The 17,077-nt window shown below is 43.1% G+C and overlaps 1 protein-coding gene across 10 annotated transcripts in view; it reads left to right on the top strand.

Moving 5' to 3' along the window:
• Window positions 1-645: 645 nt before the first annotated feature.
• The window catches only part of SIK3 (SIK family kinase 3), a 253,200-nt gene continuing 236,768 nt past the window's right edge, over window positions 646-17,077 (top strand). For all 10 annotated transcript variants that reach the window (XM_023239137.2, XM_023239135.2, XM_023239133.2 and 7 more), the window contains exon 1: window positions 646-933. In XM_023239137.2, the coding sequence (XP_023094905.1) occupies window positions 661-933 (273 nt within the window). In that variant the 5' untranslated portion in view covers window positions 646-660. The remainder of the gene's footprint in view (window positions 934-17,077) is intronic.

Raw genomic sequence — 17,077 nt, 5'->3', positions numbered from 1 at the left:
ACAAATCCTCGTTTCCCCATTCCCCTCTACTGGGTGACAATTAGACGAGGTGGGTTTCGTTGGCAGAAGGAATTTTACTGAAGAATTCCCCTGCCTCGCTCCCAGCTTGGTTACAGTTTCTTCAGAGCTGTAGCTATTCCTGCCTTTGTGGCCTCCAGGGCTAAAGTGGGACAAGGCCGGTATTTTTGGTGATGAGGAAATATTTTGTTTTAAGGGACGCTGGGTGACTGCTGAACTGGGACAAAGGTCAGAGCAGGGGTCAGGTTAGCCGTTCCAGGGGCGACCGGGGGCTGGCCTCGGGCCCGGGCTCCCGAGCGCTGCGGCGGCGGCGGCGGCCAGGAACCGGCGGGCGCGCTCGCGGTGCCCACTGGCTCATCCCCGGAGGGGGGCACCCGGGAGCCGGCGCCAGAGAAGCGGGGCCCACGCGGGAAGGTCGAGCTCGCCGGTGAGGTCACGGTTGCCATGGCTGCGGGCAGTGACGCGCGTCGGCACGTGACGCGCGGTTGCCATGGCGCCGGGCCCCGGCGGCGCGGGCGCCCCGCCTCCCTGAGTGACGTCCGCCAGGCCCCCCCTCTTTTTCCCGCCCCCCTGCCCCCTCTCCCCCCGCCCCCCCTCCCCGCCGGCTCCCCGCGGGCCCGGGAGGTTTCACTGCACAACAAGATGGCGGCGGCGGCGGCGAGCGGAGCTGGCGGGGCTGCCGGGGCCGCAGCGGGGGGAGCCGGGCCGGCGGGCCGCCTGCTGCCTCCACCCGCCCCGGGGCCCCCGGCCGCCCCAGCTGCCGTGCCCCCGGCGGCTGGCCCGCCGCGTCCCCCAGCCCCGGCCTCCCGCGGGCCGGTGCCTGCCCGCATCGGCTACTACGAGATCGACCGCACCATCGGCAAGGGCAACTTCGCTGTGGTCAAGCGGGCCACGCACCTCGTCACCAAGGCCAAGGTAGTGGCGCGGCGGGAGCGGGCGGCTGCGGGGCTGCGCGGCCCGGGACCGTGGGTCCGAGAGTGGCGGGGGCAGGAGCGACCCCGCGACAGGGAGGCTCAGGGGTCGGCGCGGCGAGCGGGGCTCGGGGTGGTGGTGGGGAGCGTTGGGGATCGGGGAGACGGACGCGGAGGGGAGCGAGGAGGGGGCGAGCCGACAGAGGGAAACTCCGCGGCCGAGGGGGTCGTGAGGCGGGGGGAGACTTGAGCGCGGAGACCCTGGGGACCGAGGAGCCGGGGATGGGGAGGGGGTGCCCAGGGCTTTGCGGAGGGTAGTGGAAGGGGCGATTGGAAGGAAGAGGTTTGGAACTCTCACGGAGCCAGAGACTGTGAGCTGAGACGACTCTGGAAGCAGCAATTAGGAAATCCTAAGGGAATGAGGGCGGGGGGGGGGGGATAGGAAATGTGGACAGGAGGATGGGGGGAAGACGAGGGTAAACTGGCAGCCGGGGGAGTTAGGAGGGGAACAAGGACATGGACTAGGGGTGTGTGGTGGGTGCAGGGTGCTGGGAGATACGAGGGACCTGAGACCTTATGACAGATGCCAATCGGCGTTTGATCGTCTGAGACTGATGGGTTGGTAGCAATGGGAGCCCGAGGAGGACAGACCACATTATCCGAGGAGGCGGTGAAGAAAATGGGGAAATAAGGAGGAAAAAAATTACTTTGCTTTTCCGCAGGAAGAGGCTCAGGGAACAGAGGCCCAGGGCGCCCCAGGTTCATGGTTGGCACTAGGTAATCAGGGGTTAAACAATTTGGGAGAACTGGGTTGCTGGTTATTTTTAGTTGCTGGAGGGTCTGAAATCATGGGCTTCATAGAGCCCAGGGTGGGCTCTCAGTGGTGGGGGGGAAAGCCTGGTGGGCGACTGAGGAGGTGTATGAGAAACCCAGACCCTGGAGGATTCCACTGGGCCCTTTGGTTCTCAAGGGATTTGTGGAGCTGTAGTAATGAAATTGGCCAAGGTCAATTAGGAAGCCATACAAGTATACATACACAGTTTTACATAGAAGATTTTTTTTTCTTTTCTTTTTTTTTTTTTTGAGGAAACGGGTAGCACTTTCTTTCCTGTAGCTTTCTTCATTGGAAATACTGGAATCGAAGTCATCAGGAGAAATCTTTGGGTTTTGATAGGACCCACAAAGCCCATTTGTACTCCAGATTTCTTTCTTTGCTCAACCTCTCACTTGAATGAATACTTTCAGTGTAGTCATTCATTATATTTAAAACTGCACTTTGTGTTTCCCCTCAACCCGGGCTAATGAAGAACCCTTACAGCTGCTGCTGCTTCCTACCAAAGCCACATCAATTCCTCACCTTCTCAGCCTAGCCCCTTGCTTATCATCACCTACGTTGTTGTTACTTTTATGGCAATTGCTTGTTTTCAGAAGCCAGTAGCTCATCTAGGCCTTCTCTCCTGCTCGCTTACACCCTGAAGTTCCTTTTTCCCTCCTTTCTGTCAAAGCCTGCAGGGGGCCTTTTTTTTTTTTTTTTTTTTTTAAACCAGGGTGGCAGGGTAGGTGGCTGTGGAAAATTGATTGGTCAGTTTCACTTCCTCTGGGGGGCCCCCTTCAGCTTTTTTGTCAGTTTTTATCAGAGGGCCTCAAGTCTGCAGGTCTGAGCTGAATGAGGTACCAAAGTCCAGGGTTCTCTGATGTCCCTGGCAGACCCTGAGGGGGACTAGACTCAGCCAAGCTTGGGTGCATCTCTGTCCAGCCCCCTCTTCCCCCCAGGTGCTTACAGTTCTGTTGACTGTTGGCTAAGCCAAAGTTGTGTTTATAAACAGCCCTAGTCGTTCCAGAGCTTTGTTCCTTGTTTCAGGATTTCCTTTTTTGATTTTATTTTTCTCCCTTTCCCCTCTCTTCTCAGTAATCACATTGAGGTCCTGTGATTATTTTGCTCTGACCTCTAGGGGATGGACTCCATGAATTTAATTGGTTGCCTGGTTTATGGTGTCTGTGATTTAAAGAATTTTGTGTCCTCCAGCCCTTGGATACACCAAAATATTGATAAAATAGTCTGCGACAGACAGGGTTGTATGTTTTTGTAAACGTAATTGCAAACAGTTGATTCTTGGCTTTATGTATAAAAGAGACGTTTCTGTCTTCAGTAGTCAGCAAAGCCAGTGGCTAATTATGGCTGATCTGCTCGCTTCCTAATTTTCCTGTGTGTGTGTGTTTCTTGGTTTTTCTCTGAGGCCTTGGTATCCTTTAGGACTGCAGCATCTTAAACATTAGCTTGTTTATAAATGGGTGTCACTGTTTATGTTGGTTTTCATCTCTGATCATTTGTGGTATGCAGTTATGTAATTCCTATGTATGGAAATATTCGAAATCCTGAATGAGGCTGAATTGGCTTGGACAATGAGTTGCATGTGTGAGGGGACCACACCAGCACTCATTTGTGCTTCTGTAGCAGTGTGCAATTTCCTAGTTACAGTTACAAGCGCCCTATCTTTTGCTGCTTAAATTACTCTGACGAAGTGAGTGAAGCTTAATTCACAAGGAGTTGTCATGTGCTCTGGGTGAGCGATGAGCATATTTTGGCCTGCTCCATGGTTATCTGAATCCACTTTGGAAGGGATTCTTAAATGCTGACAGCTTAGATGTGCCTAACAGCTGTTGACATACAGTGCGATGGCCTAGTAAGGCCATGATTTGGTTATATAATGGCGAGGAAGGTGCCTAGGTACTGGTAAATGCAGGAGCTGCTGTTTCAGTAACTCAGAGAAACAGATTTTTCTCTCCCCGTGCACTGCAGCGTTTATCTTACTCCTGCAGTAAGGTCACTTGGAGCCCAAGAGAGCTATTTTTTTTTTTTTCATGTCTTTCTAGAATCTATAATTTTCTTCTTTCATCTTTTAGAGGTGCATGATTTTTTTTTTAAATTCTTTCTCCTTTTCCCCCTGTAGGCCACTGGATGGTCTGGGTTTTACATAAAACCATCTTGAACAATTAGACTCTGGTAATTCAGAAGGTATCTGTGTTGGTTGAAGGAGGGTAGGTCATACATGCTTTCTGAACTTCAGGGAAGTATTTATGATCTATTTTTTCTTCCACACACTGCCCATTCCGAGGACTAAGAGGCTAAAAAGTAAACTTCATTTATTGACTAAGCTGCCCTCCGTGCAACAATAAGTGGTAAAGCTGGCTCTTTCCCAGTTTCTCTTAACTCTCAAACCTCCTGGAGTAGGACCCCGGGCTGAATAAAATCAGTAGAGAAAAGGAGATGTTTTCCTGTTATGTTGTGGGTGACTTATGCAGCCCAGCAGTGGTGAGCTCAGACCGACCGAGTACTGTTAGCACTGCGGTGCTTGGGGCATCACTGCGGTGCAGTTACCAGGAGAGAACGTTCATCTGTGACATACTTTGGTCAGCAGCTCACCCTGGCTGTCTTTGTCCTATCTTCTTTTTTGTTTTCTTTTGGAGAAAGAAAATTTTTTTTTTTCTTTTGTTGAAGGCTTGGTCTGAGATTCTCTGGCTCTCTTCTTTTGGTAGGACACCGTAAAGTATTAAAGACATTAAAAAAAGATTCTCTGCTTCCAGTTTGCTTATAGGCTGTTCCCGGTGCCTGATTATACCTTCACTCGTTGGATGAGTGGGGACAAAGAGTAGATCTGTGTTGTGTTTTAAAAATGTATACGTGACTATAAAAATCATTGGTCAAATACTTACAAAATGTCCTTTCAGCAAATGTGTATCACTTGCTTGTTACTGGTTTGTAGTTAAGGGGTTGGGCTTTGGATAAGGCTGCCTGGGCTTGGATCCTCTTCTCCTTAGCATGATCTTGGGTAAATTGTTTAACCTCTCTGTGCTTGGATTTGCTCACCTGTAAAAATGAGATGATGGTAGTACGTGCCTCACAGGTTGGGGTTAAGTTAGATAATATATGGGATGTGGAGATTAAATAAGATAATATATGGGATGCTATTGGAATATGCCTGGCACGCAGTAGGGATACGGTAACTATCATCGGCAGCTGCTGTAACAGATACGTGGGGCATAGCCCCTCTTCTTCTGCCTTTTACCCATTTGGAACAGTTCATGAATGCACATGCCGTTCGTGCAGGTAGATGCCACCTTCATGATATGCTTTCAGGGCAAAACAGGTTGCTGTTATTTCAGATGCCACTTTGTGATACTGGGGTTGAGCTCCTGTGTACTGTGGGCTAATTTCATGAGATTGACGTTTTAAAACACGATTTTCCATTAGTTTCCATTTTTTTAAACTAATCTCTATGCCCACTGTGGGGCTTGAACTCACAACCCCGAGATCAAGAGTCGCACACTCCACTGACTTGAGCCAGCCAGGCGCCCCTAAACTTTTTTTCTTTTAAAGCAATTGTGAGACTTGTCTGCCGAAAACTGACACTGGCTTTTGCTTTGGGCCGCCCCAGATTTTCAGTGTGTTTGTGTAACGACTCCTAGTTACATTGGTGATGGAACAGAGTTTCTTTGAGTATACTCTCCTCCCAGAGATTCACTTAAATTTGGTGGAGGATATGAAGAAGTGTTCCTGCAAGCTGAAGGATGCATTCGCATTTGGGTACAGAGGGTGCTACTTAGAAGACCAAGGTCAGGATTCTTCACTTTAGATATTACACAGAGAAAACATTTTGCCCCATGACCCCATTCCAAATGTTGAGCAGCCGTGACACATCTGTGTGCTGTGTGGTTTAGTGCAAACTCATTTCCATGAAAAGAGCAACTCAGAGTGGGAAGTGGTATTATTTTCACTTCTAAGGAGGAGTGTAATGAAGCAGAGTAGATGATGCTTACACTCATTAGATGGCCGAAAGCAAGACTCATTGGTAAATAGAAAAGAGAATTGTATCAAAAAGGAAATGAAAGCAAGGTTGCATTAGATACCTTTGAGGAGGATAGTTCCATCTTTAGATAATCTAAAAATGACTATTGAAAGATGACTGACTTCATTTTGATGCAGTTGTGATGGGGTTACTGACTTTGCTGAAATTTTGTGAAGAGCTAAGATTGATTTGGACTGGTTTCTCCAGAGTCAAAATACCAGTATTCCACTTTCAACATCAAAGCTGTTTATTTTAACGTTCTGACTTTGGTGCCAGCTCCCTAGAAAGTCATAGATCTGGCTCAAGCCAGAGGTGCCCAGACTAGTTATTTCTGTGCCAGAAGTGCTGTTTTCATTTTCCAAGCATCAATCTGGCGAATGTTTTCTAGTTCACGGCATAAGAGAGAACAAAATGGATGCTTTGAAGAGAGAAAGAAATGCTCTCTGCTCACCAGAACCTCTATAATTCTAAAAAACGTCAAAAACATCTTTGCACAGGGATGGAGCCTTTGCCTTATCCATCCATTCACTTGACACATAATTGCTGAATCCGAATGTGGGGTCAGGTTCTATCCTAGGCTCTTGAGTACACCAGTAACAAGAAAGAGAAAAAGCCCCTTGCCTTCTTGAAGCTTACTTTCTAATGCAAGGAAACAGACAAGAAAGATGGAAACACACAACTTCATACAGTGATGAATACAATGAGGAAAATTGTGCTGCCTCAGGTGGAGTTCTCAAGGAAGGCCTTTCCAAGGTGATGATACTTGAGCTGACACCTGAATGACGAGAAAAAGCCAGCCTAGGAAGGTTTAGGAGACAGAATTTTCAGTGCAGAAGGAATGGCAAGGGCAACAGTCTTAGGATGGAAATGAACTTGGTTTATCCAAAGATTAGACCCAAGGACGTGGTGACTAGAGCCTAGTGAACAAGGAGGAGGGTGGCCGTTTTATGGAATTGGGTATGAAATGGGATTGGCATCAGAGGATATCAAAGTAGAGCTCTGGTATCATCTGATTAATGATATAAAAAATCCATGCTGGTTATTTTATGGTTAAGGGTAAAAATGCTTTTTCTAATGCATTTCTTCAGATGGGGGCAGCGTTCAGTTTTAACAGCTTACATTCTTTCACACCTATAAGAGAATGACATACATTTTGCATATAAAGTAAACATGATCAGCCAATAATACTTGCTGATTTGGGGGGGGGGTGGCACACATACAGAATCTTAGACATGTTTCAACTCTTTCTTTTCCAGAGTCTAGAAAGGTGGACAGCATGAAATTTAGAATCTTAGGCTTTTAGGGACTATTAACTGGTTCAGACCAATTATCTATTAGAATCTTGTCTTTCTGTGGTATCTTCTATCCCCCCACCGCACCATTTGCCCAGAATCTGACAGCTAGTTAATGGTGGAGTTGGAATTGGAATCCAGGCATCCCTATTCCTAGTTAACTCTACCCTGATTCACCCAATCATAGAAAACATTGTCTTTGCCCTCTTGATCTTTTATTAAGGGAATAAGATGTACCTACTGATTAAAGTCTAAGACATTTATCACTTCTAGTACAAAAAACTCCAAAATGAGATACCATGATAAGAGGAAAAATTTCCGAGTAGGGAGGAAGGGTAAGTATACCAACACTGTATTTCACCTGTCCTTTGGCATTATTTCGCTCTGTGACTTCTGCCATGCACCAGTAGTCCTCCATGGGACCGTTGCTTTGCCTTTGAATCCTACTGAGATACCACTTGGTGCCCCCTTGACTTGACTGAGGCATCAAAAAAGCCTTTCAGAAAAACCAAACCAAAACAAAAAAACCCCCCAAAAACCCTTTCCAAATACTAAGGAAGTAAAAAAGGAAAGCAGTGAACACAGAAAAGGCAATGACCATAAACACAGTCTGCCTTATATAGTTTTCTTTCACCACTATATCTAGCTTACTCCGAGAGAATATGAGTAATTATACTTCTGCTCTGTTGGTCTGGGCTGGTCTGGTCTGGTCTGTTTTTGAAAGTACCTTTCTGAGATGGACTCCTTCCTTACCAGATCACTACCAATTTCTAGGGCATGGTGCCATCCTTTAACTCAGTAAGAGAACTGGTCACCAAGATACATACCCTTGATGACACAGGGGAGGGCCAAGAGAACAAGTTATCTAGGGCTCCTCTTACGTGGTTCTACTTTCTGGTCCACAAGCTGCGCCTGTTCCCTAGGTGAATCACCTCAAGCATCAAATGAGTCCCTGACCCCTCTAACAGTGAGTACCTTGGTCCCTTTTGGCATAGAACAGTTATCCTGTCTCAGACCGATAACATCCAGAGAATGAAAATGATATACGTCCTCATGCACTTTTGTCCTAATGTAATAAATAATTGCTAAATAACTGACCCAGGCAATGTCTTTGAGAAGCCTCAGCAGTCTTGGATGAATTAGCTTGAAAGGGCTTGTTTTGGATATGTTCAGAATAAAATTCCTTCAGCTACTACCAAACTGTTGGATGAGCTATGGTGAAATTACGTTTAGGAATATACTTCTGTTTATGAGGTGTGTGATCCATTGAAGACAAGAAGTCTCGGGGCGCCTGGGTGGCTCAGTTGGTTAAGCGTCCGACTTCGGCTCAGGTCATGATCTCACCGTCCATGAGTTCGAGCCCTGCGTCGGGCTCTGTGCTGACAGCTCAGAGCCCGGAGCCTGTTTCAGATTCTGTGTCTCCCTCTCTCTGACCCTCCCCCGTTCATGCTCTGTCTCTCTCTGTCTCAAAAATAATAAATAAACGTTAAAAAAAAATTAAAAAAAAAAAGACAAGAAGTCTCTGGCTGCTATGTATTTCATGTGAGAATTTGGTTTGTCAGAAAGGTAGGAATCAGATTATGAATACTCAGCTTCATTTCCTAGAAACTGAAAAGGAGGGAGAAATATACCCATTGCCTGTTTAAGTTTGTCCGTGTGGGCTGTGCTCACTCACTTGGATACTTTTGGTTCTTATCTTAAACTATATTTAGGTTCTGATTAGAAAGTTCTGAGAAATTTTCAAATTTCTGCTTAGTTTCAGCTCTAGTATTTCAGCTTTATTTGCCAGCAGTGTGCCTAACTTATTGCTCCCTACAGAAGAATTGGATGTGAAAATTGAGGTTAGCTAATCACATTTCTTTTTTTTTTTCTTTTTTTTTTTTTTTAGTTTATTTACTTTGAGAGAGAGCTGGACTGAACTGGGGAGGGGCAGAGAGAGAGAGAGAGGGAGAGAGAGAAAATCCCATGCAGGGTTCAAACTCTTGGACCTCGAGATCACGACCTGGGCCGAAATTAAGAGTTGGATGCTTAACTTACTGAGCCACCCAGGTGCCCCAGCTAATCACATTTGTTGAGACAGAATTTTTTTGGGAACAAATTTTTCCTTCCATCCATCCATCCTGCGAACTTTTGGAAAATTAATTGTCAAAAACCAGGAATGGATGATACATGGCACAAAATTCGAAAAGTACAAATTTATATATGATGAAGTTAAGTCTGCCTGCCACCCCAGTACTCAGCCACACAGTTTTTTAGTCTTGTTTCAGAAATCTTCATTAAGCACTTCTCTGTATCAGTCCAAATGCTGGATGCTGTTTGTGACATGCTCGAAATTTCTAAAAATAAATTTACTTAAAAAAAAAAAGAAAATATCTAACTTTTAATGCATGTTAGGAGGCACAGTGTGATCATGGTAAGCTCACGAGGGAAGGGATTTTAATCTGTTTGTTGCTATATTCTCAGTGTCTGCTGCAATGCCCGTAAATACTCATTTAGTGAATGGGTATCAGAATTAAAAAAAATGGAAGCTGAGTTTGTTTTATACTCATAACACTTTTTAGAGTACATCTTAGAATTTTACTACTGAAAGTTTCCATCTCCAGTTAAGATGTTAAAGGAAAGTAATTGTCTATTTTTTTTTTTTTTTTTTCTTCACAAATATCTGAGTAAGGAGATTTCACAAGCTTTCTGGGCAAGTAATTATTTTTGGCATATCTCAAACTTTCATTATTAGTATATCTAAAATCAATCCTGCAATTTAAGTTCCAGTCCCTTCCTTTAAAGGGAACGTTCTTGGGGCGCCTGGGTGGCGCAGTCGGTTAAGCGTCCGACTTCAGCCAGGTCACGATCTCGCGGTCTGGGAGTTCGAGCCCCGCGTCGGGCTCTGGGCTGATGGCTCAGAGCCTGGAGCCTGTTTCCGATTCTGTGTCTCCCTCTCTCTCTGCCCCTCCCCCGTTCATGCTCTGTCTCTCTCTGTCCCAAAAATAAATAAAAAACGTTGAAAAAAAAATTAAAAAAGAAAAATAAATAAAGGGAACGTTCTTTTATATGCAGGCTCCCAATGGGTTGTTTCCTTGAGAAGGCTCCATGGTAGTACATTCAGTGCAGTATAGTCAGCCAGGGCCTTGTTTTCTCTCTTCTGCCTCAGAGCAGACTCACCAAATTGTCTTGGGCTGTTAGCACTTTCTGACATAACTTTCAAGTATTTGTTGTTGTTGTTTTTTTTTTATCCTAAGTGATCTGATTGAAAAACAAAACAAAACTTTTCTGTCACTGGCTTTTAACTTGAATGGGTTACTTTTAATGGCCCTTTCCTTTCATGGACTAATTCAACTAGTATTTGTTGTGTCACCTGTATGCAAAAAATAGCAGCTCCCGGTACTGGAAGACAAGAGGATAAATTTTATTCTGGTCAGGGTAGACTGTAGGTGAGGTTAAAGGAGCAATTCAATGCTTACAGCCTAAACCTGACAGGGGAGGAAGAGGTGTTAAGCATAGATTCTCTTACTGCAGCCCAATTGCTTATTATTATTACTGGGCTTTCTTCTATCACTTTGCCCTGTCCCCCCCCCCCCCCCCCCCCGATTATAAAAGTAATTTGTATCCATGGAAGACATTTGGGGGGAAAACTCAGGAAATTATAAAGAAGCAAAGGGAAAAAGATCACCCTAATCCTGTCACCTAGAGGCAGTAGTCATTAATATTTTAAGATATGTAATTGGGATCATATTGCTGTACTATTTTATTCCTTTTCTCATCATTAGAAACTGTAAACATCAATTTTAATGCGTGTATACTTCTCCATTATCAGACTACTGTCATTTTTTGAAATTTTTTTCTTTTCTTTTTTTTTTTTTTTTCAACTTTTATTTATTTTTGGGACAGAGAGAGAGAGAGAGCATGAACGGGGGAGGGGCAGGGAAAGAGGGAGACACAGAATCGGAAACAGGCTCCAGGCTCTGAGCCATCAGCCCAGAGCCGACGCGGGGCTCGAACTCACAGACCGCGAGATCGTGACCTGACTGAAGTCGGACGCTTGACCGACTGCGCCACCCAGGCGCCCCTTGAAACTTTTTTCGTAATTGAAGGTCCTTCCCAGTTTTTCGCTACCAAATTTGCTGTGATGCCCATTTTTGCCCACGAGTCTGATGCATTTCACATTTTTTGCTCAGGATACATTGTTGGAAGTGAAATGACCGGGTCAGAGGATACACATGTTTTCAAGACGCTTGATACCTGTGTTGCCACATTGCTTTCTTGAAAGGTTGTGCCAGGCTTAGCCTCCCCAGCATGTATGAGGAGGCCTTCTTTCTTTATCTTGTTTTTAATGTTTATTTACTTATTATGAGAGAGAGAGTGCAAGTGGGGGAGGGACAGAGAGAGGGAGAGAGTGAATTCCAAGCAGGCTCTAAACTGGTGTGGAGCCCACCGTGGGGCTCAATCCCACAAACTGTGAGATCGTGACCTGAGCCGAAATCAAGAGTCGGATGCTTAACCGACTGAGCCACCCAGGGGCCTCTGTAATTTTAGTATTTTAATTTAAGATATACATAGACATTCACTAACCTTTTTAAAAGTGTTTATTCTGGAAAATTTCAAACATAAACAAAAGTCGAGAGACTAGTATAATGACCCCCCGTGGACTCATCACCCAGCTTATGCTGTTACCACCTCATGGCCAATCTTTCATCTGTACCCCTTCCCAATTCTTTCTAGTTTATTTTGAAACAAATTATAGAATCCTGTAATTTTATCTGTAAATATTGGCATGTATCTGTAAATGAGGATTCTTTTTCAAAAAATATAACCTCAAGACCATTATCCTACCTAAAACAACAGTAATTCCTTGGTGTCATTAAATATCAAGTTATGTTAAGATTTCCCTGATTGTCACATATACATATTTTTTTTCTTTTTTTTTAACCAGTTATTTGTTTGAATCAGGGTCTCCGTGAGGTGCATACATTGTAATTGATGTCCCTTAAGTTTTTGTTTTTGTTTTTAATTTGTTTGTTTTACTCTATAGGTTTCCTTTCCTTCTCTTTCTCTTCGCAATTTAAGAAACACATTCACTAGCTAATCTTTTGATGTAGGGCCAAGGCCTTTCTTGGTGTATTGATGTCTTGATTGGAGTTCCTTCATCTTGTTTGCATTAAACATACCCAGAGTTTATCATCTTTGATTTCCAGTTTGTTTTGCTTTTTTAAACCAGAGCATGAATTTAAAGGCATTTGTGAAGCAGTATGAGCACAGGATCCCTCTTGAGTTTTATGATTCCCTCCCCCCGCCAGTCTTTTACATCTGTTTCATCTACATCTAATTTGACTTTACCAAGTCTCTTTAAGCATTCAACTTAGTTTTCATGGAAACATGCCTTTCTTTCCTCCCTGATTTCACATGACTAGTAACAAGAGCACCTGGTTTAAATAGGTTTGGGGGAAGAAACAACTCTTGGTAAGTGAGCATGCACCTCCATGGGTGGAAGCAGAAAGGTGGAGAGGTAGAGTGGCTATTCATTGGGGCCAGTTTGCATGCTGGGGTGCCAGTGGCTTCCCAGAGTGAAGGGGAAGCATTGGTTATTGGGGCAGGTTGGCTGAGTGGAGGTGGGTTAAGAGCGCTTCTGCGCTAACATAAAATTATAAATAAGGGGAGGTTGTTAGCTATTTGGGGACAAGACATTTTATAGAATCTTTTATTTAAAGCGTATACTTCAGGGTGGTATTTTTGTCCACTTCTGTTAGAGTTTGCGTGAACTGAATTGAATTTGATCATGGGCCAGCGATGTTAAAATTTTGGTGAGGAAACAGCCAGACTCTCTAGTTTAAAAGGTTTATGTGTGTTCACTGCCAGTGTCGTGTTCCATGGAACAAGTTGACATTTTCATGTAGTAAGTTGTTTTCTGTTCCTGGCAAAAGAAATCTTGGTTCATATGCCACAAGAAACAGAATTGTTTTTATTGTGAAAGGCAGGAGCAGAGACGTGTGTTTCTTATTTGGATTAGATGGGCACCTGCAGGATTTCTTCTTTCTTTCTGCTTCCTGCCTCCTGTTGTCCTTCCTTCTGTCAAAATGTTCATTAGAATGTTGCATAAAGCAGCGTTCGGACAATAGATGAGTTTTTTTTAGTAGCTCGTTTTTCCAAATCCTCACAATAATGTTTTTAGTGATTGCATGTTCTTGGCTTACTTTCCATTTCTCCATCAACAGTGATATTGTTATTCTAGTCAAATGGGACAGTTGTATTCCAGCAATGATCTCTGTGTGTAAGTCAGCTGCAGAGACACCGCGTTCATATATGAGACCTAAATATTTTATCTGTATAGAGTAGTTCTGGTACATAATCGAATTTGAGTGTGGTTCTTTCGGATCTCCTTAAAGGGTTTTACATCCCTTGAGAATAAAATAACTAGTTTGAAGCGTGTCGCTCGTTGGCCCCTTGGACACGTGCAGAAGGGTGGCCAGTGATTTCAGCCTGTTGCCTCTTCTGATCTCATTTTTCTTCTTCCTTTTCAGTCAGCAGCTGCATCCAGTGCCCTGATCTAATTGAGCTCTTAGTAAAAGGGGTACTGTTATACTGAGTCACAACGTCTTATATCAAGGGGGGGGGGTTAGATGTTTTTTTTTTTAGGTCAGGACTCCATCTTGGAGTTACATTAAATTTTAAAACCATATTTCAGTTGTGTTACCTAAATTTCTCTTCCTTTTCTTATGCTAGTACTTGTGTTTTCTGCTTTTCCAGTTCTTTGGGGAACCTTATTGGCCCATCAAAATTGCCTGAGGCAGTCTTTAGCAATGAATTGAGCATTAGTGTGGAAGTCCAGGCACATGTTGGCAGATTTAATTTTTAATAGCTAGCAATTTTCTTTGGCCAAATCACGTAACCTCATGGAGCTTCCAGTTTTGTTTTGTTTTTTTTTTGTATATATATATATTTTAAGAGCTTTACTGAGATATAATTCACATGCTATACAGTTCACTCAATTCAGTGTTTTTAGTATACTCACAGAGTTGTGCAGCCATCAGCACAATTTTAGAATGTTTTCATTCCCCTTAAAAAAAATGGCATATACCAGTTAGCAGTCATTACCCGTTTCCTCAGCCCTAAGCAACCACCAATCAGTTTTCTAGATTCGTCTCTTCTGGACATTTCATAGAAATAGAATCATACAAAATACGGCCTTTTGTGTCTGGCTTCTTTCACTTAGCATAGTGTCTTCAAGGTTCATGTATGTGCTAGCAGAGATGAATGTCAGAATTCAGAATTTCATTACTTTTTATGGCCAAATAGTATTTTTCTGCATGGCTAGACTGCTCTTGGTTTATCCGTTCGTGAACTGATGGGCATTTGCATTGTTTCTACTCTTTGCCTGTTGTGAGCAACGCTGTTGTGAACACTCACATACAAGTTTTCGCGTGGACAAATGTCTTTATTTCTCTCCGGTGTATATACTCAAGAGTGAAATTGCCCGATCATGTAGCTCCATCTGCAACTTTCTGAGGAATTGCCAAGCTGTTTTCCAAAATGGCTGTTCCCATTTTACATTCCCACCAGCAATCAGTGAGGCTTGCAGCTTTTCTACATCCTCACCAGAACTTTTAATCTGGCCATCCTAGCGGATATGAAGTGGTATTTCATTGTGGTTTTGATTTGCATTTTCCTAATGACTGTTGGTGTTGAGCATCTTTTCATGCACTGATTGCCGATTTGTAGATCTTTGGAGAAGTGTCTATTTAGATTTTTGCCTGTATTTTTGTTGGGTTATTTGTCTTTTTGTTGTTGAGTTGTAAGAATTCTTTACGTATTCCGGATACAAGTTCTTTATCAGATGATTTACAAATGTTTTCTCCCGTTTTTTGGGTTGTCTTTTCACTTCCTTGATGGTTTTGTTAGTAGCACAAAAGTTTTTAATTTTGATGCGCTTGTTTCTTTCTTTTTTAATTTTTTAAAATGTTTTTATTTATTTTTGAGAGACAGAGAGAGAGTGAGCATGGGGGAGGGGCAGAGAGAGATGGAGACATGGAATCCAAAGCAGGGTCCAAGCTCTGAGCTGTCAGCACAGAGCCTGACACGTGGCTCGAACTCATGAACCATGAGATCATGACCTGAGCTGAAATCAGACACTGAACTGACTGAGCCACCCAGGCACCCCTGATGCACTCGTTTCTCAATTTGTAAGGTTATTCTAACTCTGAAATTATATGCTCTGTTGTGAATATTTTCTTCTGTTTTTTCTCATTCTCTTCCTTTCTCCTACTTTCAAGTAGTTCTCCCTTTTCCAGGACATTTTGTAGCCTCAAAGACTGTTTAAAAACATCCGTGTATCTATCTGATACATGTGTCTTATGAAATAATCAAACTTTACAAGTATATGACATAGGAAGTAGTAGTTCCCTTTCTTCAGAGAAAATAGAGAGAGAGAGAGAGAGCAAGCAGTGGAGAGGGGCAGAGGGACAGAGGGGGAAAGAGAGAATCTTAAACAGGCTCCATGCCTGCCTAGCGTGGAGCCTGATGTGGAGCTCGATCCCAAGACCCTGGGATCATGACCTGAGCTGGAATCAAGAGTCAGATGCTCAACTGACTGGGCCACCCAGGAGCCCCATTGTTAACATTTTATAACCAGATTTTCCTATTCACGTGTTAACATTTTATGTTTTTTATTTTTATTAAAAAGGGATCATACCACACATCCAGTTTGTTATTTATTTTTTTAATTTGAATAATATATCTCTGATATTCTCCCATGTTAGTACATTTTGCTCTAGTTTCAATCTTTTTAATGGCTGCCGAGTATTCCATTTTATGGATACACTACAATTTATTTAAGTTATACCCTATTGATAGATTTAATGTTGTTCCCAGCTTTTATTATTTTTTATTACAAATTATATCTGTTAGCCTCTCTGCACATGTATATTTGCACACTTATGCTAGTGTTTCTATTTCATTTATTGCTTTGCATTATTTAGTACTCAAAAGACTCAGACTTAATTTTTAAAAATAAAAATGTTAAATGCATTTTTATCGGGTCCAGCTTAGAGTAGAGGTCCCAAAAGTTATGTTTTCTTTTCCACTTTGATACATACGGTGCTAGGATCTCCTTTTGAAACTAGGTTCTTCATTCTCGCAGTAATTTAATACAGTCATTCACTAGAAGAGGGATGCCTGCTTCGAAGTATGAATGCTTCAGGTTTTACACGTTGCCAAACTGCCCTCCAAGAAAGGCCAAGCTAATTCACTGCACTCAAGAGTGTACCACAGTGCTCTCTCTGTTCTCTTTAACATTGGCAACCAGCCACCTTTTTAGAGAGCCAATCTGACAGGTAAAAAAATATTATTTTAGTTTATACTTATTCATTAGCAAATTATTTAATTTGCTGCTTGGCCATTTGTATTTTCTTATTGGAATTGTTTGTGTCCTTTGTCTACTTTTCTTTTCTTTTTGAAATGTTTATTTATTTTTGAGAGAGAGAGGGAGACTGAGAATCTGAAGCAGCCCGAGGCTTTAGCCTGAGGTGGGGCTTGAACTCATGATCCCTCAAACTCACAATCTGTGAGATCATGACCTGAACTGAAGTTGGATGCTTCACTGACTGAGCCACCTAGTTGCCCCTGTTGCCTACTTTTCTATTGGGCTTTATGGCCTTTCCTCAGTATTGTGCAATAGCTTTTTGAGTATTAGGGAAATTAGTTATCTCTTAAAATTTTACTGATTATGTTTTTGGGTTTGTCATTTGGATTTATGTGTGTAGTCAGGTTTTCCTGTTTTTTTGCTTTACGGCTTCTCATACAGTTTCCGTTTTCATTCTAATGAAAAAAATTTTTTTACCCATTTTTTCATCGAGTACTTTGATGGCTTTATTTTATTTATTTATTTTTTTAATTTTAATTTTAATTTTTTTTTCAATATATGAGATTTATTGTCAAATTGGTTTCCATACAACACCCAGTGCTCATCCCAAAAGGTGCCCTCCTCGATACCCATCACCCACCCTCCCCTCCCTCCCACCCC

This window comes from Felis catus, chromosome D1, assembly GCF_018350175.1.
Source record: "Felis catus isolate Fca126 chromosome D1, F.catus_Fca126_mat1.0, whole genome shotgun sequence".
NCBI lineage: Eukaryota > Metazoa > Chordata > Mammalia > Carnivora > Felidae > Felis > Felis catus.
This window is presented reverse-complemented; position numbering and strand designations above follow the sequence as displayed.